The sequence below is a fragment of the Oxyura jamaicensis genome, chromosome 20 (genome assembly GCF_011077185.1).
Source record: "Oxyura jamaicensis isolate SHBP4307 breed ruddy duck chromosome 20, BPBGC_Ojam_1.0, whole genome shotgun sequence".
NCBI classification, from domain to species: Eukaryota; Metazoa; Chordata; class Aves; order Anseriformes; family Anatidae; genus Oxyura; species Oxyura jamaicensis.
This window is the reverse complement of record NC_048912.1, coordinates 1,976,123-2,000,746: the sequence shown is the minus strand read 5'-3', so window position 1 is coordinate 2,000,746 and position 24,624 is coordinate 1,976,123. Positions and strand designations below refer to the sequence as shown.

At 57.5% G+C, this 24,624-nt stretch overlaps 2 protein-coding genes across 2 annotated transcripts; one reads left to right on the top strand and one right to left on the bottom strand.

Moving 5' to 3' along the window:
- Window positions 1-2,111: 2,111 nt before the first annotated feature.
- LPIN3 (lipin 3) lies at window positions 2,112-15,800 on the top strand. Its single transcript, XM_035343474.1, has 21 exons — window positions 2,112-2,227; window positions 4,771-4,971; window positions 5,419-5,514; window positions 6,267-6,464; window positions 6,638-6,738; window positions 7,051-7,171; window positions 7,330-7,738; window positions 8,556-8,655; window positions 8,763-8,932; window positions 9,012-9,105; window positions 9,277-9,346; window positions 9,713-9,805; window positions 10,244-10,305; window positions 10,577-10,706; window positions 10,944-11,092; window positions 11,240-11,326; window positions 12,396-12,548; window positions 12,861-12,972; window positions 13,056-13,159; window positions 13,428-13,993; window positions 15,791-15,800. The coding sequence occupies exons 2-20, from the start codon at window positions 4,780-4,782 to the stop codon at window positions 13,570-13,572; spliced, it is 2,586 nt and encodes an 861-aa protein (XP_035199365.1). The 5' UTR covers window positions 2,112-2,227; window positions 4,771-4,779; the 3' UTR covers window positions 13,573-13,993; window positions 15,791-15,800.
- On the bottom strand, window positions 14,310-23,846 carry EMILIN3 (elastin microfibril interfacer 3). The gene is given in 5 exon segments (XM_035343479.1): window positions 14,310-18,548; window positions 19,070-19,317; window positions 21,552-21,674; window positions 23,537-23,634; window positions 23,636-23,846. Coding segments are annotated over 5 exon segments (2,454 nt in total). The 5' UTR covers window positions 23,726-23,846; the 3' UTR covers window positions 14,310-16,653.
- Between the last annotated feature and the right edge of the window lie 778 nt (window positions 23,847-24,624).

Here is a 24,624-nt window from a genome sequence, read left to right as displayed (position 1 = left end):
GTCATTGACACGGCGTGTCCCCCCTTTCACCCGCCGGCTGGACGCAGGAGGTGTTTTTCTGGGGCAGAGGGAAATGGAGGAGGCTCCGTGGCTGCTGCAGACAGCCGAGGAGATGGTGGCAGATTTCCTTGGGGATGCAGCTGCCAGCCGGCAGAGGCACAGCGCTCGCAGCCGTGCCAAGGGTCCTGAGTGCAGCCATCCCATGCCAGGGGAAGCTGCAATCTGAGATGGGCAACGAGCGCCAGGGATGCAAGAAGCAAGCTGCCAAGATGGACACGCATGTGAGCTTCGCTTTGCACTGGAATACAGGGAGCTGGGGCACCACATTTCAGTTGACTAATAGGAAAGAGCCATCTTGTTATGAAAAGCTTGTTACAAACATCTGCAGGCTGTGGGGGTCCCAAAAGGGGAGAACAAACCTCTCCCTGCTGGACCTCTCCAGGTGGGAGGATGCAGAGAACTTGGGGTGCCCAGGGAGCGACGGGTCTGCAGGGCTTGCCTTCCCCTAAAAAAAAACAACAGAGAGAGAACATGAAAAGAACATGCCTTGTGGTTCAGGGGCAGCTGCCAAGGAGCAAGATTAACCCTATGGCTTTGTAGAAAGCGACCAGGGCAATGAGAAGGTCAGGAGCTCCACAGCGCGGGCGTGACGCAGCAGCTGGGCGAGGGGGAGCCGTGGGTACCGCAGGGATGCTCTGGGTGCACGGCGGTGCCCAGCCGCTGCTGTGCTGGGAGAGCTGCGGCATTGGGGAGCAAACCTGGTGCTTTGGGAGTCGGGCAACAACCGACTCCCAACAGGTCAAGGGTGGGAGCTACTTCTGTAGGGTGCCCGAGTCCCAGCTGCTTACCCCAGCACCCAGAGGATGGGGGCTTGGAGCCAGAGTAAGGCTGCGCTGCTTGCGTGCTCCTGCTCGCTCTGCCCGCCTTCTCTGAGCTCACCCAAGGATGCATTCAGCTGGCTGACAAAGAAATGCTGCCCTCTTCTGAAAAGGCATTCCTGCGCTGCTGCAAATCGCTGCCAGTTCCTGCCCCTAGCAGGGGTGCATCTCCCACGGGTGCTGGTCACAAAGGGTGGCCCCCGTGCTGACAGCCCCACGGGAGTTTTTCGGGTGTGCCGCCAGCTGGGCAGGCAGCTGCCTCACAGCAGGGACACGGCCGGAGCCTCCCCACGTCTCGGCAGCTGAGAGCTATCAGCACATTGCCATCCCCTCTGTTACCTGGAGCACCTCCTCAGCCCTTGAAGCTCCTTTAACTTCTCCGGGGGTGGGGGGGATTTGTTTAACAACACTTAAAGAGCTTGGAAAAATTCCCCCCTCTGCTCTTTTTGCAAAGAGCAGGGCAGGATAGGGAGCTTGAAATAAGTGACCCAAGCATGTATTTGCACCTCACCAGACCCAAGGCATCCAAGAGCCCTTGCAGGAGGGGCTGAGCCCTGCAGGAGCAGGAGGCTGGGCTCAGGGTGGCTCTGGTTTGGGGCATACAACCAGTCACGCATCTTCCCTTGGAAGCTTTTGGCCTGATAACCCCTAGGTTTTGCAGGGAAGCATCTCACCAAAATCCCCTCTCCCAGTTTACTAGGAACAGCTAAACATACTCCCCATAAATCTCCCCCACTAGCAGCCCACCTTCCTCCCAGCCCAGTTGTTCTTATATCCCGGAGCAATTAAGGGCCTGACACAGCAATTATCACCCTGCCCTTTGTGGTCCCAGCCCGTATGACCCTGCCGAAACCCCCACAACCCTACGGAGCAGGAGAAATTAGCACCTGGTGTAGGCTCTAGAGCAAGACACCACCCTGGCCTCACAAAGCTTCTGCAAGGGCGGATTTTTTCCAAGCACTGCACACGCAGCCTCTGTGTGCCTTTCCCGAAAGGCTCACTCAATCTTTGCCAGGGTCTTGAGAGCTGGGGTTTCATCCAGTTCATGCCCCAAGGGGTTAAACACTTGGAGATCTGGTCCTGAAAACGAAATAAGGACCTTCCTGGGAAACGCCAGCCCTGGGGTCAGGCTGCAGCAGCCTTGCGGGATGCTGGCTGGGGAAGGATGGAGGAGCAGGTCTCTGCCAGTGAAAGGCAGCCGGAGCAAACCGGGCGGCTGCAATGACACACAGCTACTCCCTGTCTCCAGATCCACCCTCCAAGTCTCCCGGGAGCCCTCACAGGCTCAGCAGGAGCCCTGGGGCAGGGGCTGGGTGCTGTGTGGGAGCTGGGGCCCTCCCCTGGCTCAGGTGAGAGGAAGGAAGTGGTGGGGAGGGGAGGAGCTGCGGAGCTGGGTGCTATGGAGCTGGGTGCTGCAGGTGGCGAAGAGCAGCTCCGGGGGCTCTGGTTGGTTTGACCCAAAGTTGAGAGGGTGCTGAGGTGTCTGGTAAGGTAAGGGGAAGGTTCTGGGTAGCTCGCAGCTGTGTGATGGATGGGGAGCAGGGGAAGGTGCTGCTCTTACGGGGTGTGTCAGCTCTGGGACAGCTGTCCCTGTGCCACCCAGCTGGTGCTGGGGACAGGCAGGGACAGGGGGGCTGCTGCTTGGAGCAGAGCCAGGTGGTGAGGGGCCCGGGGTGCCCTGGGGGTCCTCAGCTGGGGAGGTGGGCTGTGGCTTTGTCACCCCCTGGGGGGGCTGTCCCCTCTGTGTGCTGAGGGGCTGTGGCCCTGCTCTTTTTGGGAGTGGGGGAGCCCCCTCCTACTGTAGGCTTTACTTACTGTCTGTGGCTCGGTGTCCTCAAAACCCTTTCTCCTGCCTTGTCCACCCGTTACCTCTTTCCAAATCATAACTTATCTGTCTCTCTGGTGGACCTGCTCCATCTATTGCTGGGTAGGGGGCTCAGAAGTCCCAGCCTCTCTTCTCTGCCTTCTGCTCTTCTGGGTGAAGCCCCCTGAGTGTTAACTTTAGCAAACTGAAAAGGGCCCCCGAAGCCCTCCTCTTCCCACTGCTCCAAGCTCTGACTGTGCAGGTCCCGGCAGTGTGTGGGCAGGGGACAGCTGTGCGCTGAGGGCAGACCCCGCAGAAACTCACCTGGAGAGACCAAAGTGCCCTTTGTCACCAAAACTCCCCCCCAGCTCCTAGACTCTGAGAGCCCACCTTTGTTGGGCTCAGAACCCTCATCTGGCCCCAGGTGAGTGCCATCCTGCCCTGTGGAGGGGCACAAAGCCCTGTGGAGGAGATGCTGCCTCTGCAAAGGGGATGTGGCCGTGGCATGCCTTCATGCCATGTTCAGAGGGGCTCTTTCCCATCCCAGCCCCCATGGGCTGTACGTGTTTATCTGCCTGAGCGTTTCCCTGTGCATCCTTCTGGTCTGTCTCAGCGTGCATCCCCTGGGCCCTGTGGCTGACCAGAGGCTCCTTCTCTCCAGAAATCCCCTCTGCTGCCACACAGAGCTCTCTCTTGTTCCCTGCTGTGAGCAGCAGGGAGGGCTGCCTGCCCTGGGGAAGCTGGGCTCAGCAGCTCAGTGTCACCAGGGCTGGCCCTGTGACCTGGGCTTGGAGCAGAGCTGATGGAGGCACCGATGTTGATGGAGGCACTGATGCTTCTGGAGCCAGACAGTGCTTTCCTGCTGCCATGGGGGGCCTCTGGGCTTTGGTTTATTCCTGGCAGCCAGGGAAGGAGCGGGGGGAGACATGCAGTCCCCTCCTGCAGGGATGTCTGGGAACAGGACAGGGCTGAGCTGCTGCAGGGCAGGCCAGAGAGGCTGGGTGCTTGTGGGGACAGAGGGCTCATCCCTCTGGGGAAGGAGCCAGCACTTGCTGGGTGTGCTCTGGGGGCTGTGCTGAGAGCCCTTGTGGGTGCTGTGCCATGGGCTGGCCCTGCTGGTGAACCAAGAGGTCTCCTTTGGGTGTCTGTGGTCCTTCTGGGGTGGCTGTCCTGTGCACTCTCCTCGGGGTGAGGTGGGGTGCAAAAGCCTGCTGTACATGTGCTGTTCTGTGATCCCCAGCATGGCCCATGCGAGCTCCAGCTTTGCAGACATGCATCTCTTCCACGTGCCTGCTTGAGTAGGGCAGAGGGGGCTAGCTTCTGCTCTGAGTATGAGTAGGTCAGGTGATGACCATGTAGCAGGCAAAATTTTCCTTCCAGGTGTTTTTTCTAACAAAAATAAGAAGCCATGCAACCTCAGAGCCTGTGAAAATGGTGCTGCAGAGCTGCCTGGGTGTCCTCCGCCAGCCTGCAGCTCCAGGCAGCGCGGCCCCTGGGCAGGGGCTCCCCGGGAGCTGGGCGATGGCAGCAGTGGTGAGGTGTGAGGACTGGGGAGCTCTGGTCTCAGCGAGGGCTTTGCCTGTTTTGGTGAGACTTAAATGTATACTTCTGAGCAAGGAATGTGGCTTTGATACAAGTGAGCATGTGGTGTACATAAGCAGCTCCTTGCACTTCACCTCTCTGCTCTGAGCTTCTAAGGCTGGCCTAGGGCAGGAGGACTCCCTCCAAGCAAATTTGTATGGTAACAGCTTGATGGCAAGGTGTTGCCTCAAAGTAGTATTTGCTCTTGCAAGTGACAAATGTGGTGGTGTCCTAATGGCAAGGAAATCTCTCCTCCAAGCTGGATGCAATGGTTAGTGCTCAGCTTCTGCCCTGTTTTCTGGTGCTCAGTCCCTGGCTGGCTTCCATCAAGACCCTTTGTATTTTTGCCTTGGTTTCCCTGGATGCTTACCTGTCCCCTTGATAGGGACCTGCCCCCTTGATGGGGCTGTGCTTGCAGCTGTGCATCAGCTCTCCTAGAGCAAACTCACACCTAGCTGCTGGAGCCCTTTCCCCCCACCTGAGCCTGTTCCTGTCTCTGCCTTGCAGTCCCAGACAATGAACTACGTGGGGCAGCTTGCTGAGACTGTCTTTGTCACCGTGAAGGAGCTGTACTGGGGGCTGAACCCTGCCACCCTGACGGGCTGCATCGATGTGATTGTGGTGAGGCAGCCCGATAACTCCTTCCAGTGCTCCCCTTTCCACGTGCGCTTCGGGAAGCTGGGTGTGCTGCGCTCCAAGGAGAAGGTGGTAAGTGGTGCTGGCCCTGGCAGGATGTGTGCTGGTGCCCTTGGGTTCCCTCCTCTGGTGTTCAGAGAACTGGGTCCTTTCCCCTATCTCAGATTCTTGTGTGTATGGGGAAGGACTGCGGTTTCTTTCTGGTGTCTCTAGATCCAGGATCTGAGTAGTGTCCTCAGTGTCCCCCCCTTGGGTTATGGAAGAACCTTGTTTGAGGAAGGGAGCCTTGTCTAAAGGCATTCTTGCTAATTTCTGGAGGGAATGCCCTGCATGGAACCTAGCCCCTTTCAAAAGGGACAGCGCTCCTTAGGAAGATGGGGAGAGGTTCCTGGTCCCAAAGGCCAGGTGGCTGTCAGCCTCCCAAGCATCCCCAACCTGCCACCTCCCTGGGGAAGTGCCTTGCTGTGCCCTGATGGGTGAGCACGTTCAGGTGGACAGACACCTTCTGCCCTTTGCTAGGTTGACATTGAAATCAATGGGGAGCCTGTGGACCTGCACATGAAGCTGGGTGACAATGGCGAGGCCTTCTTTGTCCAGGAGTCTGAGGAGAATGAGGTCAGTGATGAAGATGAGCTGCTGCTCTGTGTCCCCTCACTTCCAGGTGGCCACAAGGGCTTAGGTGGAAGGACCAGGCTTGGACTGCTGCTCTTCCCTAGGGTGGCTGTGTTAGTCCTTGTTCTGTATGCCCAGAAAGGTTCCTGCTCAAGGGATCTTACCAGTGTGAAGCATCTGGGCAGTGAAGCACCCTGAGCGAGCGTTAGACCAAATGTCCCCATCCCAGACAGGCCTTCCTCCCCGGGCATGGCTACTGGCTGGCCTGGCAGATATCTTGATCTTGGGTTCTTGAGGGATCTTGTGATGGGGTGGAAGTGAGCCAGATGTTGTGGCAGGCTGTCTGCTCCCCTGGTGAGCAGGATGAGATCAGTTGTGGCTTCTGGAAATCTCAGCCAACTCCCTACCAGGATGACTTGCGGCGGCTGCTAGCTTGGGCTGGTTTTGAGAGCAGGGAGAAGGCACTAGAAACAAATCCCATCTACACCCTTCATAATTCTGGTCTTGTGGTGCCATCTCCTGCCTGCATCCCCTTGCCCTTATTAAGGATGTCTTTACCTTGTGGCTGCATAGCTCTGTTTTTTTTTTACTTGTGTGTCGCATGCACAAAACCTTCCCTGTAGGCCTAGACACTACTACCCCCAGGGGCAGAGCTCAGTGGTGCTGTGGTGGTGGAACATCTTGGATAGACAAGAGCCATGGGCTGCCAGCCTGGAGAGGAGGGAGCTGATGGCCTCTGCCCATCCCTGTTCCAGAGGAGCATCCCATCCTGCCTCTGCACGTCTCCCATCCCCACGGAGGAGAACCCGGAGAGCGCCGCTCAACTCTCTCATGGCCAGGAGGTGCTGAGCGCTGAGGTGGCCCTGCGCAGGAGGAGGCAACGCAGGAGGAAGCCCAGGCGCAAGGAGGTGGCGGGCCCTGCTGCGGGAGGCTGCGAGGTGGCTGTGGAGGAGCCGCTCAAGCTGCCAGCCCCTGAGTGAGCTGCTGGGGCTGGGCCTGCAGGCCCCCTTGGGGTGCCCAACAGTCCTGGAAATGGCAAATTTGGGTATTGCCAGCTTTCCAGCAGAGGAAGCTGGCTCTTGAGAGTAGTGTAACTATATGTTCCTGCTTTCTTTGCAGTGATTCAGTGTATTTCTCCTTCGCTGATCTCCCCAAAGAAGAAACTGGCTTGCTGCAGGCACAGGAGGTCCACCCTTACTCTGATGGAGAGCTAGCCTCCATGGACAGGTAAAGGATGGGTCCAAGGTGGTCTGCACCCCTTTGGTGGGAGCAGAGAGGTGTGCCTCATGGCAGGTGTTCAGAAGGCAGCCTTCCTGGCTGATAAGATTTGGTTGTGGAAAAGCTCAGGGCTGAAGCACTTTCCTTTCTTGGACCTCAGCTTTCCATCAGTCTTGGCAAATGGTAGTTCTATGGGGCAGAACTGACTCTCTGGGAAACAAGCCTTACAGGGCTTTTGGCCCTAAAAATCCTTGCAAGAGACAGGAAAGCATGGGACTATTTAAGGTGGAGCAGGCCCAATATTGCCTTCTCTTCTTCTAGCCCAGCCCCAAGCCATCTATCTTCTCCCAGAAGTGACTCCGAGCTGGAGATTGGGCCACAGGAGAGTTTTGCTCTTGGGGCTGAATCCCACATGCAGTGGGCCTGGGGACGGCTCCCTCAGGTGAGTGCTCTGGTGCCCCTCCAGCAGGCAGTGGGAAGGGGTCTGAAGCTCCTGGGGTAAGTGGAGAAAGCTGGGGCCAGGCAGCCTCAGAGGGCTGGCCCTCTTCTCCCTGATGCTTTGAGAAACTTCCCATCCTCACTTATTCTTCTCTTCTTGAGGTGAATAAATCGGAGTGGGTCAAAACAACCAAGTCCACAAAGACTGCAGCAACCACCGTCTCTGTGACCCCAGTGGCAGTGAATGAGAGAACCCATTTTCTTGCCATCTCTGAAGGTCTGGGAGGAGGTCCATGCCCAGCAGGACCTCAGGACCCACCTTGTTCCTCTGCAGTGCTGGCTGACGAGCCAACACTCATGCCCAAGGAAGGCAACAGCCCCCATGGACTGATGGATAACCCCAGTGCCATGGGGGCAGAGAGCTCAACAGGGGCCACCTCAGCCCCACTAGAGGAGCAGAAGGGAAGTGAGAGGGTTGTGCTGGAAATTCAGCCAGATGTGGAGTCCTCTGAGGGAGCTGCTGTCCTGAGCCAAGTGGGCTTGAAGAGCTGCAAGCCCCCGCAGAGACAAGGTGAGCAGGTGACTGGCGCTGCTGGGAGCGGTGTCTGAGCCCATGGACAGAGCTGCACTTGGAGAGGGGCTGGGTTCTTGGTTCAGTGTAACCCCTTGACTGCCCTGGATATTTGAGGTGTGACATGTTTGCTTTGCTCCGCATATCACCAGCTCCTTTGCTTTGAGAAGACACTTTCTAATTTCCTACCTTGGGTGACCTGAGACTTTCTTGCCTAGTTTCCTGAAGTCCATCCTCAGGTGTCTGCATTTGTGCAGGCTTAGGCTTCTCAGCAATGTAGAGTGTTCCTGAACTTGAATTGTCTGGCAGCTCCCAGCCTGCATCTTCATCATAAGCATGCCAAGTCAGGTAGAAAATTACCAAGAACAAAGCATGCGTGTCTCCCTTGGTGCTGTACTAAGGGCTTTGTTACCTATCCTAACCAGCCTTACTCCTCCAGCCAGCATAAATTCAGAAAAAAATCTCTGAAGTGATATTTTGGATTCCTTCTTGTACAAAGAGGAAGATCACAGTGTTACCTTGTATGGTGTTAGCTTCAGATGTCACCTTCAGACTGTTGTAACATAACACAGGCAGGACTTTACTGTGTCCTTCTTATGAGTGGTCTCATTTTAGTGAAAGTATCTTGATGTACTTCTGCTGCTGTTGATTTAAGACAGCTTTTCAAGTAGGCAAAGAAATGTATTTCTTTGTGTGTTGATATTCATAAAATCTGTAGGATGTAGAGTGAGGGGAAATGCTGTTAGCTTTCTTGATGAGTTGGCTGAATTACTTTCCAAGACATCTCAGTATGTTTCCTTTCCCTCTGTGCATTGAGGATCCATCAAAAGAAGCCCTCACCTGGGTCCCAGTGATGTTTACCTTGAAGACCTCTCTAACCTGGATGAGGAGCAGGTGGCTCTCTATTTCCCCAGGAGGTACAGGGTGCCCCAGTAAGCAAGCTCAGACCTCCTCGAGCCCTTACACCAGGGGCATGTCTACAGCTATTGCCTGATGTTGCTGCTGTTCCTTCTCTTGCTGATAGTGAGGTGGAGCAAACTTCAAAGCCTGTTGCAGACCCCAGCATCCCTTCCTGTGTCCAGCTGCTGTCAGATGTACCTGCTGAAAGCCACGTGGACTCTGGCTCTGATGCGATGCCTGCCATTGCCCTGTCACTGTGTGGAGGCCTTGGGGGCAGCAGGCAGATTTCTCGTGGTAGGTGTGAGGGGAAGGGAGTCTGCTGTCCTGAAACTCATCGTGTACACCAGTGGTATGACAGCCTCTGTCCCGCCAGAGAAGTTCATGGAGCACATCATCTCCTACCAGGAGTTTGCTGAGAATCCAGGGCTCCTCGATGACCCCAACCTGGTGATCCTGATCAACAAGAAGTGAGTGGCCAGCTCTTCTAGCTTTGTCCCTACGGGAACACCCTGTAGGACTGTGACTCCATCCCAGACAGTGGGTGAGGGCTTTCTGACCATGCTGCAGAACAGTGACCTGGAAACAGCCCTCACCGCTCCAAGAAGCGGTGATATTCCCATTCCTCTTGTTTCTTCCAGGTATTACAACTGGGCAGTGGCTGCTCCCATGGTCCTGTCCCTGCAGGCTTTCCAGAGGAACATTCCTGAGGTCAGTGGCATGACACATCTACTGCTTGCCCTTCTCAGCAGGGCTCAGATACACAGAGGGGCTGCAAGAGGCCAAGCTGCCAGACTGGGGCAGAGCTGGGCCTCTCTCCTTTCCCTATGGCTGCTTTTAGATGCATGGGTACCTATGGGTGGCTTTTAGATGCTTGGGTACCACTGAAGTCTGGAGAGCTGAGGTTTCCTTACCAAAAATTACCTGTTCTGATGTCTGTCTGTGCAAGGGCTGGCCAGGGCATGGCCTCCTGGCAGTCCGGGAGGGTTGGGGCTGCGTAAGTCTGTTCTAGGGCTCTGTAGAGCTGGCTGGGGTTGCAAGTGACGAATTTCCTCCTGTGTTCTGCCACACTCACAGCACACCATTGACCGACTGGTGAAGGAGAAGATGCCCAAGAGAGGCAGCAGGTGGTGGTTCTCCTGGAGGAGGCGAGAGTTCCCGGCGGAGGAGGTGTTTGCAGTGCTGGCTGTGACAGCATGCTCCCAGGGAATAGGGACCATTCTGGTGGGGAGGAGAGCAGCAGGGCCTTGGGCAGGATGATCTGAGGCTGAGCAGCAGCCAGAGGGACCTTATGACAGTGACCTGGGATGGCTGCTGTCCCTTCAGGTCTCTTAATGCCAGAACAACGCCTGGTAATACAGCAGCACAGACCTGGCAGTGGTGAAGCCTCTTGCCACGTGCCCTTCATGCCATAGCCCAGGCACTGGGCTGCTTGGTCTCCCTGCCCCTCTCTGCCACCAGGTTGCAGTCCCTCTTCCATGGGACAACGTCCCCTTGAGGGCAGGGGAATGCATTGCCACTGCTGCTTTGGTGTCACCGCTCCAAGTGGCAGCGAAGCAGCCCTGCCTGTGACACCAAGGTGTTAATGATGCCCCTTTTCACTCACAGCAGCAGTCAAGGCCAGGGAAGGCTAACACAGGGACACTGCAGCCCGAGTCTGCTCAGCAGAGGTGAGTGCCTCTCTCCTGCTAGGAGGCTCAAGCTGGAGCACCCAGGCTACCTTCAGGGGTCTGTGGGCTTTTATGTCTTCTAAATGACCAGTTGTTCCCAAATCTGCCTCATATATAAGGACAGAAAGCCCTTTTAAGGCTCTGGCTGACCCTCTGTCCAGTCAAGCTCCTCCATGGCCGGGTGGGTGGGTTGTCCTGGGGCCCCTCCAGTTCTCCTCTTGTGTTCATAGTGAAATCTGTGAGCTGCTGTTCTCTTCCCTTCCTTGTGTAGGCAGGAGGAGGAGGGGTCCTCCAGTGATGAGGAGCCCCTACACCCAGGGGATGCATTAGCAACAGATACCTCTGTACAGAAATCTCTGCCAACCTACAAGAAATCCCTGAGGCTGTCATCGGAACAAATTGTATGTACATACAATTCATTGTCTGCTTCTATGTAGGGAGGATACAACCTCTGAATGGGGTTTTCTCTACTCCTGACCTTAAGGTTCTCTAGGGCATCCAAATACTTTGTCCTGGGTGGCCCCAGTGTAGGGGCTGGGGGTCTCTGGGCTGCTCAGGTGTTAGTCCTGGCCTGTGGAAAGCCTTGGTCTGGCATGTCCCAGTGCTGGTGTATCATGCTTGTTCCCGCTTTGCTGCAGGGGAGGCTGAACCTGCAAGATGGCCCCAATGAGGTGGCGTTCAGTGTGACAACTCAGTACCAGGGCACGTGCCGCTGTGAGGCCACTATCTACCTGTGGAACTGGGATGACAAGGTGGTGATCTCTGACATCGATGGCACCATCACCAAGTAAAGGGCCCTTCTCCCTCCCCATGCCATGTTAGGGGAAGGTGTCCTTCCAAGGCTTGCACGAGCAGCCAGGAGTGACCCCAAACCCCACTGCCTTCTGGATCCCACCAGGTTGGGTCAGCCTATCCTGGTCTCCTTTTCTTCTAGGTCGGATGCTCTTGGCCACATCCTACCGCATCTGGGGAAAGACTGGACTCATCAGGGGATAGCCAAGCTCTTCCACAAAATCCACCTGTAAGTATCAGATCAACCAGGAGACCCCAAAAGGAAGTGGGAGGCTGACGGAGAGACCAAGTGGAAGCCAGTATGGCTGATGGAGGAAGATGACAGGGAGGCTTTCACTGCAGACACTTGAGCTCCTGCCCTGTTACCAGCACTGTGGCATGGTCCAAGTGTCTCCATCCTCTCTTGTTGCAATCCATGACAGCAAAGATGTATTAGAGGGTGCTGTGGGTGTCTGAAGTAGGCATGGGGCATTTCCCCAGGCACTGGGAATGTGTGGTGGTGGAGGTTCTGCCAGTGAGATGCAGCTGATGGTGCAACCATGGGAAGGAGGAGACCTGACAAAACCGTAGCTGGGAGGCCACACACACAGCCCTGTACCTCTGGGTCTCTGTACAGCAGCGGCACAAGGCTGTGCCTAGCACTTCCAGCCCCTTGGATGGGTGCTGGTCGCCTTTACAGACACCCACCTATCGCTTGCCCTGTCCCCCAAGGGGCCAGACCTGCCCAGGGGTGCAGTGCTGCCCTGGTGCACCCAGCCAAGGCTGGCAGCAGGTCCTGGCTCCGTCTATGCCACCTGGCCTCTGTGGCCACTAAGAGGCAGTGTGAGCCTGCAGATGGCTCATCTCCACCTCTCAGCTGTCTCTTAGCATCTCCCCTCCTGCAAGAGCTCGGTGCCATCCCTGCCTGAGCTGGTGGCTTGGCAGGGGGCTGTGACCAGCTCCCCACACGCCTTGCTGAGCCTGGGGGGGATGCAGTGAAGCTGCTGTCATCTGCTGGCCTGGTCCAACGTGGCTGAGCTCTGCAGGTCAGGAGGCAGCTATGGGGCACCAAGCAGCAGAGGCACCTCGCAGTTGGCGGCCCTGCTGCTGGGCAGGGGGCACATGGCTCCCCCTGCCCTGGGGGTCAGTCTCAGCCTGCATCTCCTCTGGGTGAGGGAGTTGTGAAGGCGTCTTGGGTGCTGAAGGGATGAGCAGGGTGTGGGCTCAGGCCAGGTATTCAGCCTCCCCCTCGATCCTTTGGGGCAGGAGGGTGCTGTGCCCAGGACACAGCTCAGAGGGTTTCCCTGTGCTCTCTCTAGGAATGGCTACAAGTTCCTCTACTGCTCAGCCAGGGCCATCGGCATGGCACACATCACCAAAGGCTACCTCAAATGGGTCAACGAGCAAGGCTGTGCCCTCCCCAAGGGCCCCATCCTGCTTGCCCCCAGCAGCCTCTTCTCTGCTTTCCACAGGTACCTGTCCTCTCCTCCTTCCTCATGCTGCACCCCTGGGGTGGCATTCCCCCCCATACACCCATCTCAACAATGGGGGCTGCTGCAGCCTTAAAGTGCTTCTGGCCTCCTTGGGGTGCAGGGTGTTGCTCATGGGGGGCAGCAGGGGAACTGCCTGTCCCCTGGAGCTTTGTGGTGAGGCTCTTGCAATGCACAAAATCCCTTCTGCCTTTCCAGTCTCTTCTTTGAGCCCCCAAAGGGCCTGGCTGTGCGCAGTCCTGCCCTGCAGGTGCCACTCTGACCTCTCCTCTGTGGACATGCCTTGTGCTCCAGGGAGGTGATTGAGAAGACGCCAGAGGTGTTCAAGATTGCCTGCCTGACAGACATCCAAAACCTGTTTGCCACAAAGCTGCCCTTCTACGCGGCCTTTGGGAACAGAGCCACTGTGAGTGGGTGTCTGGGGACTCCGGCTGGGCTGGTGGTGGCACCTTGCTGCAGCTCTCACACCTTGCTGCCCTCCCTTGGCAGGACGTCCACGCGTACAGGCAAGTGGGCCTGCCAGAGAGCCGCATATTTATGGTCAACCCGAAGGGAGAGCTGGTTCAGGGACTCGTGCGGAACCACAAAACAACGTAAGTGGCCTGCTTGTTCCTCTCTCCTCTGGCTCCTATCTTGTGGGAGCTAGTTTCCTTTCCTACCCCCCTGGTTTAGAGCAGGAGCGGCTCTGAGCCCTGTGCAGTGGTGTGCTGGGGCACAACTGTGTGGCTGAGCACACAACTAGGGTGTCCTGTAACACTAGGGTGAACTCAGCAGCCTAGTTGCAAGGCCACTCTTTATAAGATGGCTTCAAGCCCTGCTGTTTTGCCCATTATTGTTGCAATTTCTTCCGTAACCCTGTAGGTACGAGCGGCTGTCGGAAGTGGTGGAGCTGATCTTTCCCCCCCTGGGGCAGAGGGGGAGCATCGCTCTGGCGTGCCCCGAGTACAGCCACTTTGCCTACTGGAGGCCTCCCCTGCCTGCTGTGGACTTGGAGGCCTTCTCCTGACCCTCTCACCTGTGAGTCCCGGGCCAGGACTGAGTGTTACAGATGTCTCCTTGTTTGCTGCGAGGGACTCTTGTACTTCTACTATCAGGTTTTGTACTCCTATTATCAGGTCATGGTGTGCACTAGGAGCACCCCTTCTCAAGGTGCAGCAGGGGTGGGACAAAGGGAGCTCTGACCACCAGAAACTCCATTTACTAAAGTGGACTTCCTATAAAGCCTGTCTCTTAATGCTTGTTATCTCTAAAACCTGGTTCTCTCTTAAAGGTGGAGCTGGGTCACTTATTGATGAGCCTCTGGCATGACTACTGCTACCTGCAGCTCAGTAGCTGGTGGAGTGAAGCTGTTGTTGGCTTAACTTGTAAAGGTGGATGGAAAGTGGTGTTTTTGAGTGCTTTTTCACTAATAGTAATAATTAATAAAAGTGTCTTAACCCAGGCTACCTCTTGATCACCGTAGCCCTATGCATAGGAGCAGGAGCCAGGCTTGCTGTCTGTTCATCATCCTGGCTGGAATTACCCTGCGGGAGGGCCTACATGAAATTCAAGGCAGGCAGGAGCACGGCTGGGCTCCTTCCTCTGCTCTGGCATCTAGCTTCTTCCCTGACCGCTGGGTGCAAGTGTAAATCACTTCCTGCTAGGCTGCCTGCCCTCGCTTCCTCTCTAAATAGCCTCAGTGTTTTAACTTAACAGAATCCTGGTGTTACACTTTTTTCCCTGAAGCCACAGAAGTAATTTTGATACTGGAAACCTCAGCAAGAAGTTTTATTTTTTCCTCTTCCAGTACAAACAGTCTTTCAGCTTTTAAATCTGAACAAATGTACAAGGTTTTAAACAACACAGCCTCTTACCAGCAGCGGTTACCAACTGCCTCGGAAAGCTGCCCAGCGCAAGAGCAAGCACGTGGGCATTATCTCCTTTCCTCTCTGCAAGCAAAATAAAAAATGCCCTATTTTATACAAAGTTCCTTTTGCTTTCAAACAGGGATAGCTGAGAACTGAAATAAAAATTGTATCTTCAAGTGACTGATCAGGAATAGTCCAAACATAGCACCATGTTCTGGAAGGTCCATGTTCCTTGTCCTAGTTTTGTTATCACCGGTCCTCGCTCCCTCTGTGCTGCAGGAACCTGTTCCTCTTCAGCTGCTTTTAAACGAAACCCTGGCTGCCCAGCTCCCCTGGAAGGGGGTGAGCATGGTGCTGGGTTCAGTTTTCTCTTTGGTTGTTACAGCCCTCTTCCTCCCTGGGCAGGATGGCTTGGGCAGGATGTGCTTGTATAGTGAGGGTTCCCCTGGACCATCACAGAGGGCTGGCTTGAGGTCCCTTCCCTGTGCTGGGGGAAGAAATTGGTCTCCTGCTTAAGAGCAGGTTTCTGGGGATGCCCGAAAGCAGCTGGAGGTTGCCCCTCAGCTGGGGAAGTAGCTCACCAGCTTTGGTAAGGTCCCAGTCAGCCCAGCCACAGGCTGGGCATGGTGCTCACCGCTCCCACAGCACAGCCTGGCGTGGGGTGAGAGCTGGTGTGGAAGTGCCCATCAGCTGCAGTGCTGAGCTGGTAGAAAAACATATCCCTCTGCTATAAAGGTGCCAGAGCGGGCCAGGTGGAGGCTCTTTAATTTCCTCTTCATCCTTTCTGGTAACAAAGCCCCTGATGGCTGAGTAGGGGAGGATGCCCGTGCTGGCCTCCCTGGGAAAGGCAGATTTTGGTGAGACAGCCACACAGTACAGGCACCTGCTCCATGGGACGAGGCTGGCACTTCTCTGGAACACAGCAACCTTTTCCAGTCTTTGTAGAAAGCCAAAGCAAAGCTGGGTAAGTTGCTTTGGTTTTTCATACTGCTTCCTGCTCAGAGCCTGGAGCACAGCTCAACCTTTCCCTAGGGCTGAGCTCAGGAGAGGACATCTCATGATGCCCTGCCATCCTCCTCCTGGGTGCTTGATGGTGGCACAGGTTCCCGGATCCTCAGCAACCCACGGGACTCAGAGGACTGCAAAGAGGAAGCAGGATCTTGGATGGGGAAACCCAGGCAGAGCAGGTGAGTCCTCATGCTCACATCCTGGAGCAGCTGCACCTCGCCTGCCCTGGCATGAGATGGAGGAAACCACGTTCACAGTTTAAGCAGTAGAACAGGAGAGAACCAGAGCTGGAAGGCAGGAGACCGCTCCATGCCTGGCTTTGTCTCTTCTGAGACCTACGTGTGCACACGTCTTTGGGAAAGACACAAGTTTTCCATAACCCTTCACATCCGTCCCAGGTGTAACCAGAAAGCAAAGTAAACAAAGTGAATGGGGACTGCAAACCACAGCAGCCCCCAGGGACCGCGTGGGTTCGTGCAAATGCTGCTGGGACAGTTGATAGCTGCTCCATGTGGCTCCTCAGAGTACAGCAAGGGAAAGGGGAGGCAGCGAGAGCAAGCGCTGCACTCAGAGGAGCACTGGGACAGTGGATTGTTCAAAGATACATATACACGTGTTTTCCTAATGCATATCCTCACGTGCTCTGTAAGGCATGTGCGTTTGCAGGGAGAAGGGAGCAGTAGAAATGGATTTACCTTATGCAAGGAGGGCTGCCATCTTGAGGAGGGGAGTGCAGCTCCCCAGGGGCTGTGTGAGTACGTGTTTTCTTTGAATTCCACAGTTCCTGTGGTGAGTTTTGTTCCCTGCAAGGAGCCCTGGCTCTGTTCAGTCCCTGGATTAAGATGCAGGTGGTCTTTAGGTCAGAGAAACTCTATTCCTCAACTGACAACTACGGGGTTTTATTCTTCAAGAAGCGATAAATCCACAAAAATAAAATTTAAAAAATATCCCCGCCTCCAGCTTCCTCCTGAATCGTCCTTCTGGGGTCATCAGCCCCAGAGCCAAAGCAACACCCCCGGCCCCGAGGCAGTTCCCTGCTCCAGCAGGGCTGGCACAGCTGCGAGCTGCGGAGGCGAGCACACAAAAAATAAAGGAGGAGGAGGAGGGTGGTGAAGAAGGGTTCGTAGCAGCTTTTAATTTATCTTTTCATTAAAAAAATATCCAAAGGCCTGTAGTCACCTTGGAGTCCGTGTGATATAAGTTAATGGAGCAAGGAGCATGTTTCAGTGCAGCTAATGCTGCTTCCTCTCTGCCTGCTCTTCCAGGTGGCCGACCTGCTCTGCCAGCTCCAAGACCTTGGCTTGGCAGTCGAGCAGGTTGTCCTTCAGTCCCGTTATTTCCTGAGAGTGGGCAGCCAGGGTCCCGTTCATGCGGTCCATGTAGTCCCACAGGCTGCCCGTGTGTTTCTCCAGTCCGTCCCTGATGCCATCCAGGCTCCCCGTGACAGCGCCCAGCCTGCCGCAGACCCTCTCCACCCGTGCCACCCGCTCATCAAAGTGTGCCACCTCCTGCTGCAGGTCCTGGGCCACGCTCCTGCAGGAGCTCAGGTCGCTGACGATCCGGGCTTTGAGTCGCTCCAGGTCTCCCTTGAGGTTCAGGACTCGCCGGTTGCTGAAGAAGAGCTGCGAGTCTTGGTCGTTGACTTTCTCCTGGATGGAGTGGACCTCGTCCTCGATCTTGCGCTCGTGCTCATCCAGCGAGGAGTTGATGTGTGTCATGGTGTCTGAGTACTGCGAGACGGAGTCCTTGAGCCCTGTCAGGGACTTGCTCACCGTGTTCAGGTTGATCTTCAGCAACGTGATCTCTCCTTGCAGAGCCCCCGCCGCCTCTTCCTCGATTCGCCGCTGGATCTCCAGGATGGTGGCATTCAGCTTGCGCAGGAGGTCGTAGTTGCTGTCCATCCGGAGGAGCAGGTCCTGGTTCCTGTTCTGGCAGTCCTCGATCTCCGTCCGGAAGGTCTCCACGTCTCTGGAGGCAGAGGTGCAGCCCGAGGAACAGGTACTCTCCAGCGTGACGAGGCGACTCTGCAGCACCTCCAGCTTCTCGTCTGTGTGCTTCTTCATGCCAGCGAGCTCCCCCTCCAGCACGGGCACCACTGCTCCGTCCATGCCCGCAGGAGCACTGACGTTGTTCAGCTCCCCCACGATGGTCATGAACCTGTCCTCTAGGGTCTGCATTTTGTCCTCAAAGGCAGTCCTCATGCCATCCACCTCTGCTACTACTGTGCCTCTCAGGCTGTCCTCTATACTGGAGCAACAGCTCCCAGTTTCCCTCTCTGTGGCATTGAGTCTGGCTTCCAGGTCCTCAAAGCGCCCTTCAAACAGGTTCCCCAGGGTGACAGTGGAGATTTCTCCATCCAGCCGTGAGTGCAGGTTCTTCTGGGACTCTGAGATGCTGTGAAGGCCCTTCTCCAGGATGTTCATGCGATCGGTGAGGTAGTCGAGGTTGCTGCAGCAGCTCTCCACCACCGTCAGACCTTGGATCTGGGTCTCCAGCTGGGAGATCTCCTTCTTGATCTCCAGCTCCTTCCCATCCAGCGTCTGCTGCAGCCGCAGGTTGGCGGCTTTCTCCTCCTCGCACTGCTGCCGCACCTCTTGGATCCGGAAATCACACGTGGTCTGGATCTTGCCCAGCTTCTTCTCGAAGCCGTCGAGCAGCTCTCCGCGCAGGGTGCTCAGCCGCGTGTCCACGTACTCCTCCAGCAGGTCGATGGAGGTGAGGGGCGAGGGCCGGGCTGACTCCAGCAGGTGCTTGATCTGCCCGTCGTGGTCCAGGACCATGCCGCGAACCTCTTGGAGTAAATCCGCCTTGGATTTCAGCACGTCGCTCACCTCCGTCACCTTGGTCAGGATCTCCCCCACCGGAGGGAATGCGGCAACGTCGGCTTTGTCCGCTGCGTCCACCAGGCCGTCGGGGATGATGCCGAAGCCCACCGTGGAGTCAGGCGTGCCCGGGCTGTTCATCAGTGAGCCGATCATCTTGGTGGTGTCCTCCTGGATGGCCAGGCGCAGGCGGTCCCCCAGGCCGCTCACCATGGTGTGCAGGCTGTCGTAGGACTGGGACAGGCGCCTCACCTCCTCCTCCAGCCGCTCCAGGCGGTCCCCAAAGAGCCCAGGCAGCTTCCTGCCTGCCCAGGGGAACAAAGAGAGGTGACAGTCAGTGCCAGAGCTCCTTTAGCCTCCCCCCTGGCTGCTTCTCCATTCGAGACCTTTTCCTTACTAGCATTAGCTCCCGCCTCCCTCTTGTTGCCATTTCAGCCAGATCTCTCCCCACCCTTTCTCCTTTCCCCCAGCATCTTTTCTCTCTCTCTGTCAGCGTGTAGGGCCAAGCCCCCTGATCTCAAGTTCAACAGCAGGCAATGAGAAGAGCTCAGCGAGCTTCATCTTGAGACGCACCCTATGAACCCCCAGATTAATAGAGAAATGCTTTAAAGCAATGAGGTAAGGTGATTTCCAAGCTACATATTTTGAAAAACAGCAGGTAAGAAAAGCAGGTGAGCCTCAAAGCAATCAAAGGTCAGGTTTCAGGGCAGAAAACAGGTCACCCACTGGCATGCCAAACTCATACTCTGTGCTGGAACAGAAAAAAACAGGTTTGTGACCAAGGCCAGGGGGTGACAACCTGGGGATGTGAAGCATGAGGTCTCACCATATTGATTCTTCTTGGGTCCTGCGAACAGGTCAGGGTGGCTTTTTGGATGGGGAGGAACTCTGGGGATGGGAAACATCTTCTGCCCGGGCGGCATTTTAGGGCTGGGGTGCTGGGGCAGGAGGCCGGGCTGGTCGGTCGGGCTGTCGTGGCACCCTTCTCCCAGGAAGCCCGGGCAGCACCTCCAGGCCAGCTCGGTCACTGTCTTGTAGCCAATCTTGTATTTGGGTCTGAAGAAAGTGCGGTACCTTTCCGGGAGAAGGGAGGAAGAGAGAAGACAGTTTAGAGAGGCAACCTCAGCTTCGAGCACTACCAAAGAGCGGGGCCTTTTCCCACTGGGCATGGGAAAGCCCAGCTGAGACCCAAGCTCTGCACCCACAGAGCACAACCCACCTCCTCCCACGGCATCCCTCCACACGGGGCCGCAGCTCGGCAGCTGGCACCCCAGCACTTGCCCACCCTCCCCAGGACTGGTCCCGAGGTGCCAGGTGTCACTGTGCTTGCTGGAGAGGTTGTGTGTGTTGGCGTTCGTGTTAAACAAATTGTATCTCCCGCTCTGCTCTGGTGCGGCCTCACCTCGAGCACTGTGTGCAGTTCTGGGCACCACAGCAAAAAAAGGATGTGAAACTTGTTGGAGAGTGTCCAGAGGAGGACAACTAGGATGGTGAAGGGCCTGGAGGGGAAGGTGTATGAGGAGCAGCTGCGGTCACCGGGCCTGTTCAGCCTGGAGAAGAGGAGGCTGAGGGGGGGCCTCATTGTGGCCTACAGCTTCCTGACGAGGGGGAGTAGAGACACGGGTGACCTATTCTCTGTAATCACCAGTGATAGGACCCATGGGAATGGTGTCAAGCTGAGGCAGGGGAGGTTTAGGCTGGACATCAGGAAGAGGTTCTTCACCGAGAAGGTGGTCGCACACTGGAACAGGCTCCCCAGGGAAGCAGTCACTGCACCGAGCCTGTCTGAATTTAAGAAGCGTTTGGACTGTGCACTTAGTCACATGGTCTGAACTTTTGGGTAGACCTGTGCGGTGCCAGGAGTTGGACTTGATGATCCTTATGGGTCCCTTCCAACTCGGGGTATTCTGTGATTCTACTCCTGATGCTAGTTTGGAAAGGCAGCAGGGTGCGGTGCTCTGGTTTCCAGCCCAACAGATGCTACACGGTTTGGCAACTTCTGGCCTGGAGGAGCACAGGGTGGAGTGATGTGACTCCAAAACCCCCTCAGCCCTTCCCACAGGAGGTCCATGTGTCAGCAGGGAGGGCTCTCAGGGCTTTCCCAGGTGGTGCCCAGAGCCCTCATACTGGGCTGGGACAGGACCAGGACAGGACCCAGGCAGCATCTGTGCCCACCACTAGCTGAGTCCTGTGGGGCTGAAAACAGGACAGTCCTTGCCACCTCCAAGATCCCAGTGCTTTGAAACTGCCTTTCAGAAAGCTCCAGCCCCAGGTTCTTCAGTGCCTCATGAATTGGGGTTTGTTGTTTTGAAACAATGCACACAACTAGTCCTTGGTCTTCTCCAGTGCCCTCAGCAGAAGGTTTCAGAGGAGACAGGACACACAGCCGTGCTGCACAGACCAGGTCACTGAGGAACAGAGCAAGACGCTTGCACGCGGCAGCCCCTGGTCTGAGCACCATCCCTCCGTGTCCCCAGCATCCCTGCCCACACTGCTGCCTCCACGGCAGGAGCGACCTCTGTGCACAACACAGGGAGGGCAGGAGAAGGAAGCAAGCCCAAACCCTCCAGTCTCTGCATTGCTTTCACATTTCTCAACATCAGTAATGTGTCCTGCGTCTTTGAGAGTTTCAAACAGCATTGGGAAAAAAAAAAAAAAAAGCAGCTCTTCTTTGTGCTGTTCCTCTTCACAGAAGCTGCCAAGTTCCTGTGCTCCTTCCTTCCTTGTGTGCAGAAACCTGCCTGCAAGCATCAGGGCAGGAAGAGGCAGGATGTGTCTGTGCCCAGCCGCCACCAGCAGCATGAAGCAAGGCTGAGCACAGCACCCAGGACACCTTCCCTGCTGCTTGCCAGGCTCCCACGAGAGCCCCTTCCAGCCCTGTTTTCCTCAGCACTGCTGCTCCAGTGGGCACGGGGAGGTCGCAGGAGCACAGCATTTCTGCACAGAGCATCCCCAGCTGGGGGGGGTAATGCACAAAGCCCCACTGTGTGCCCTGCCCCAGCACAGTGGGGTGTTTCCCTTCAGCATTTATGAGGTGGCAGAGAGGTCTGCAAATATTTTCCCAGGGCAGGAAGCCCTCAGCCTTCCTCAGGCTCTCCCCTCACTGCCACCTTCCTGCCAAATTGCGGCTCTGTGACAAAACGCTTCTCTGCACTCCCCCCTGCTTCCCACGGAAACATTCCCCATTTATTTCTGGCGAGAGGCCGAGCTCCCTCCCTCTCCTAAATAATCACACCTTGCCTCCTGCCAGCACTGCAGAATTAACCCCCCTTCGGCCCCTTTTGCTGCCAGGTGCCCCCCATACTCACAGCACTTTCCCCGGGCACTTGGGTCCCCAGCTGCACTTGTGGTACTCGGCCTTGACGTAGCTCTCGGCGCCGTCCTGCAGCACGCAGGTGACGTTGCGCTGCACCACGTAGGCGCAGTAGCTCCTGGGGGGGGGAAGCACGGCGAGACAGCGTCACCCCCTGCCCCAGGGCCAGCATCACCAGCAGCCCCCCACCAGGCTGCGGAGGGGGCATCGCCTGCCCCAGAGATGGGATGGGGCAGCAGGAGGGTCCCGGGGGAGGAGGTGCCAGCAGACGTGGAAGCAGGGACAGGAGCTAGGCCAGGTGGAGGCTGGAAGCCTCTTTGGTCCCTTGGATGGGTGGTGCGGGGAGCAGAGCCTCACCCTCCAGCCTCCCTGGGTGCTGCGGGGTGCCTGGAGCAAGTGGCACAGCTGGGTGCTGAGGATGAGGCAGCCAGGAGGAAGGCTGCAGGGACAGATGGAGGCCAAGGCTGTTCCACTGGAGGCCGGAGCAGGTGGTCCATGGGGGTAGGGACAGTGGGGACGTGCAGTGAGGCAGGGATTGAGGGCAAGGGGAGGCAGCAGATGGCAGAGCAGGAGGGGAAGAGGGCAGAGGCACTGCGGCTTGGGGACAGGGGGTCAGCAGGACAGAGCAGATGGGCCAGAGCGGGGAGGTGTTTGGTGAGGCGGGAGGACCCAGCTCATCCCCGTGAGCTGCAGCGGTGGCTGCTCTGCCTGGCCACAGGCTAGGAAGCAGCCCGGCTCCTCCAGCTTTGCCGTGGTGCAGGGAGCAGCCTGGGGCTGCCCAGGGAAACGAACTGCAGGGCCTCAGCCCTGCTCCTGTGGCACCCAGATGGGTGATGCAAGGGGACACCCTGGCTGCCCCCACTGTCCCCCAGCCCCACAGAGCCCCTGCTCCCTCCACAAGGAGCACCAGCACCCCTTCCCCAGCCCCTCTCCGAGGGCTTCTTCGCACCCCAGTTCCCGGCAGCATTTCCAGCCTGCCCAGGTGCAAGTGGCTGCGCCCCAGCCAGAGGCTGCCAAGCTCCAGGCTTGTGCAGGGACCGGTGCTGCTCCAGAAGTGAGTCATTTGTCCGTACATAGGGCTACCTGAGAGCTAGGGCCAGTCACTTTTTTTAGCTGGAGGGAAGGGAGATCATGTGCGCATGTGGAAGTTTAGGATCACTGTCTATCCATAAACCCGGGGTCTGCTTATAAATGCTGCAAGCCTCCTCTTTAAGGAAGCTGGTAGCCAGCGGAGGCAGACCTACTAGCCGCTGCCCGTGACTACCTGGGGCAGGGTGGTTCTGGCTCCCTCTCCTCCACAGAAATCCTTTTCCTTCTCAGCCACCTGTGGCTAGCAGTTTTATTGCTCCAGCCTGATGCTTAAAGAGTGAGCAGCTGGAAAATGTTACGGGTTTTGGAAAGCTCTCACTGGCACTGCCAGTATTGTTTGTTTCAAATGTTACTTTATTCATTTCAGCTTGTTTGGAGCACTGCGTCCTCCCTTTCGCAGAGAAGCCCGATAAAAACCCTGCTCTGGCAAACAAGCGGGGGAGAGAGCCCCCCACCAAAGTAACACTTTTTTCCATTCAGTTGCAAAATGGGTGTATTGTACACGCAGAGCCCGCATTCCTCCACCGCCTGAGCTTTCCAGGTTACTTAAAGCATATTTAAACCCTGGTAATTCCGTGCTCTATGAGCAAGCGGACATCTCTGCACCGAATCAGCCCGCACCGCCCCGGACGGTGTCACCCTGCCCTCCCCGCATCACCCCCGGTACCCACGAGGAACAGGTACCCACGGCCAGCCCCACAGCCCCCCACCCAGCCCCATCCCTGTAGGACAGCAGCACCCGCATCCCCACACCGCGCACACACGGAGCCCGCTCTCCCTTGGCTCCGGGACCCCCGTAAGCAGCGGGGCCCCGCCGGACCCTCGCTCCCCAGCCCCGACCCCCTCCCCGGTGCGGGGATGCCCACAGGGTCCGCGCACGGGGTCGCTTACTTGTGCTTGCCCACGGGCTTCCCGGGGCCGAGCTGCGGGCTGGAGCCGGCCGTGTAGAGGCTGTACCTGCCGCCGTAGGGCAGGGGGGCGGCCGGGGGGGTAGAAGACCCCCTTGGCATCAGTGAGGGCCAGCAGCGTCCCCAGGGAGATGCAGGCGAGCAGAGCCCCGCGGCGCAGCGCCCGCCGCATGGTCCCGGGGCGGGATGGGACCGGGAAAGGGGAGGGGGGGGGGAAAGGATCGGGAAAGGGGAAAAAGGACCAGGGATGGGAAATGGGGTGGGAATTGGGATGGGGCCGGGACCCCGCCCGCTGCGCCCTGCCCTGCCCGGCGGCACACGCCGCTCCGCCGCCCGCCCGACCCCTTTTGTAGGTCGGCGGCGGGGGCGGGCCGCGCTCCTCCCCCCTGCCCTCCCCCAGCCCCCGACCCCCGGCCCCGCGGGCGGGGAGACAAAGCCGAGCCCCCCCCCCATCCCATCGCAGCCCCCCCACCCCCCATCCCACTGTACCCCTCGCCCAGCCGGGGGCTGCCCCGACCCCGCGCAGCCCCCGCTGGCCGCCCTATAAAGGGGGCTGGATGGGGCAGAGCCCCCCCCCCCCTCGCCCCTTTGCACGGCCCCCAAGCTGCCCCTGGCGCCCCCCCCGGCGGCAGCAGGTGCGGGGCGGGTGCCCCCACCCGTAGGAGACCCGTGGCAGAAGGCGCTGGGTCCCTGCGCTGCCCCAGCACCAGCTGCAAAGGTGGGAGACCTTCGTGTGAGCCCTGGGGCCTCGGCCGCTGGGTGAGGGGGTGCAGGGGGAGGAGAAGACCCCCCCCCCCCCCCCCCCCGTGGGGTCACATCCCTGGTGCGACCCAGCAGAGGTCAGCCCATATCCCCGCAGAGATGAGGCCACCACCATGCGGATTTTGTCGTGTAAGTGGAACCTGGGCTGAGCATCCCATGGCACCAGGACACTCGCACCCCTGGGCACCTCCCCAGGAGCAGGGTCTCCACGGGCTCCTGCTGGGTCTGGCAGAGGCCACCGCGGGCGGGGAAACTCCTCCAGGAGGTATGCAAAGCTCCTCCGAAACTCTTGGAGGGAAACAAGCGGCT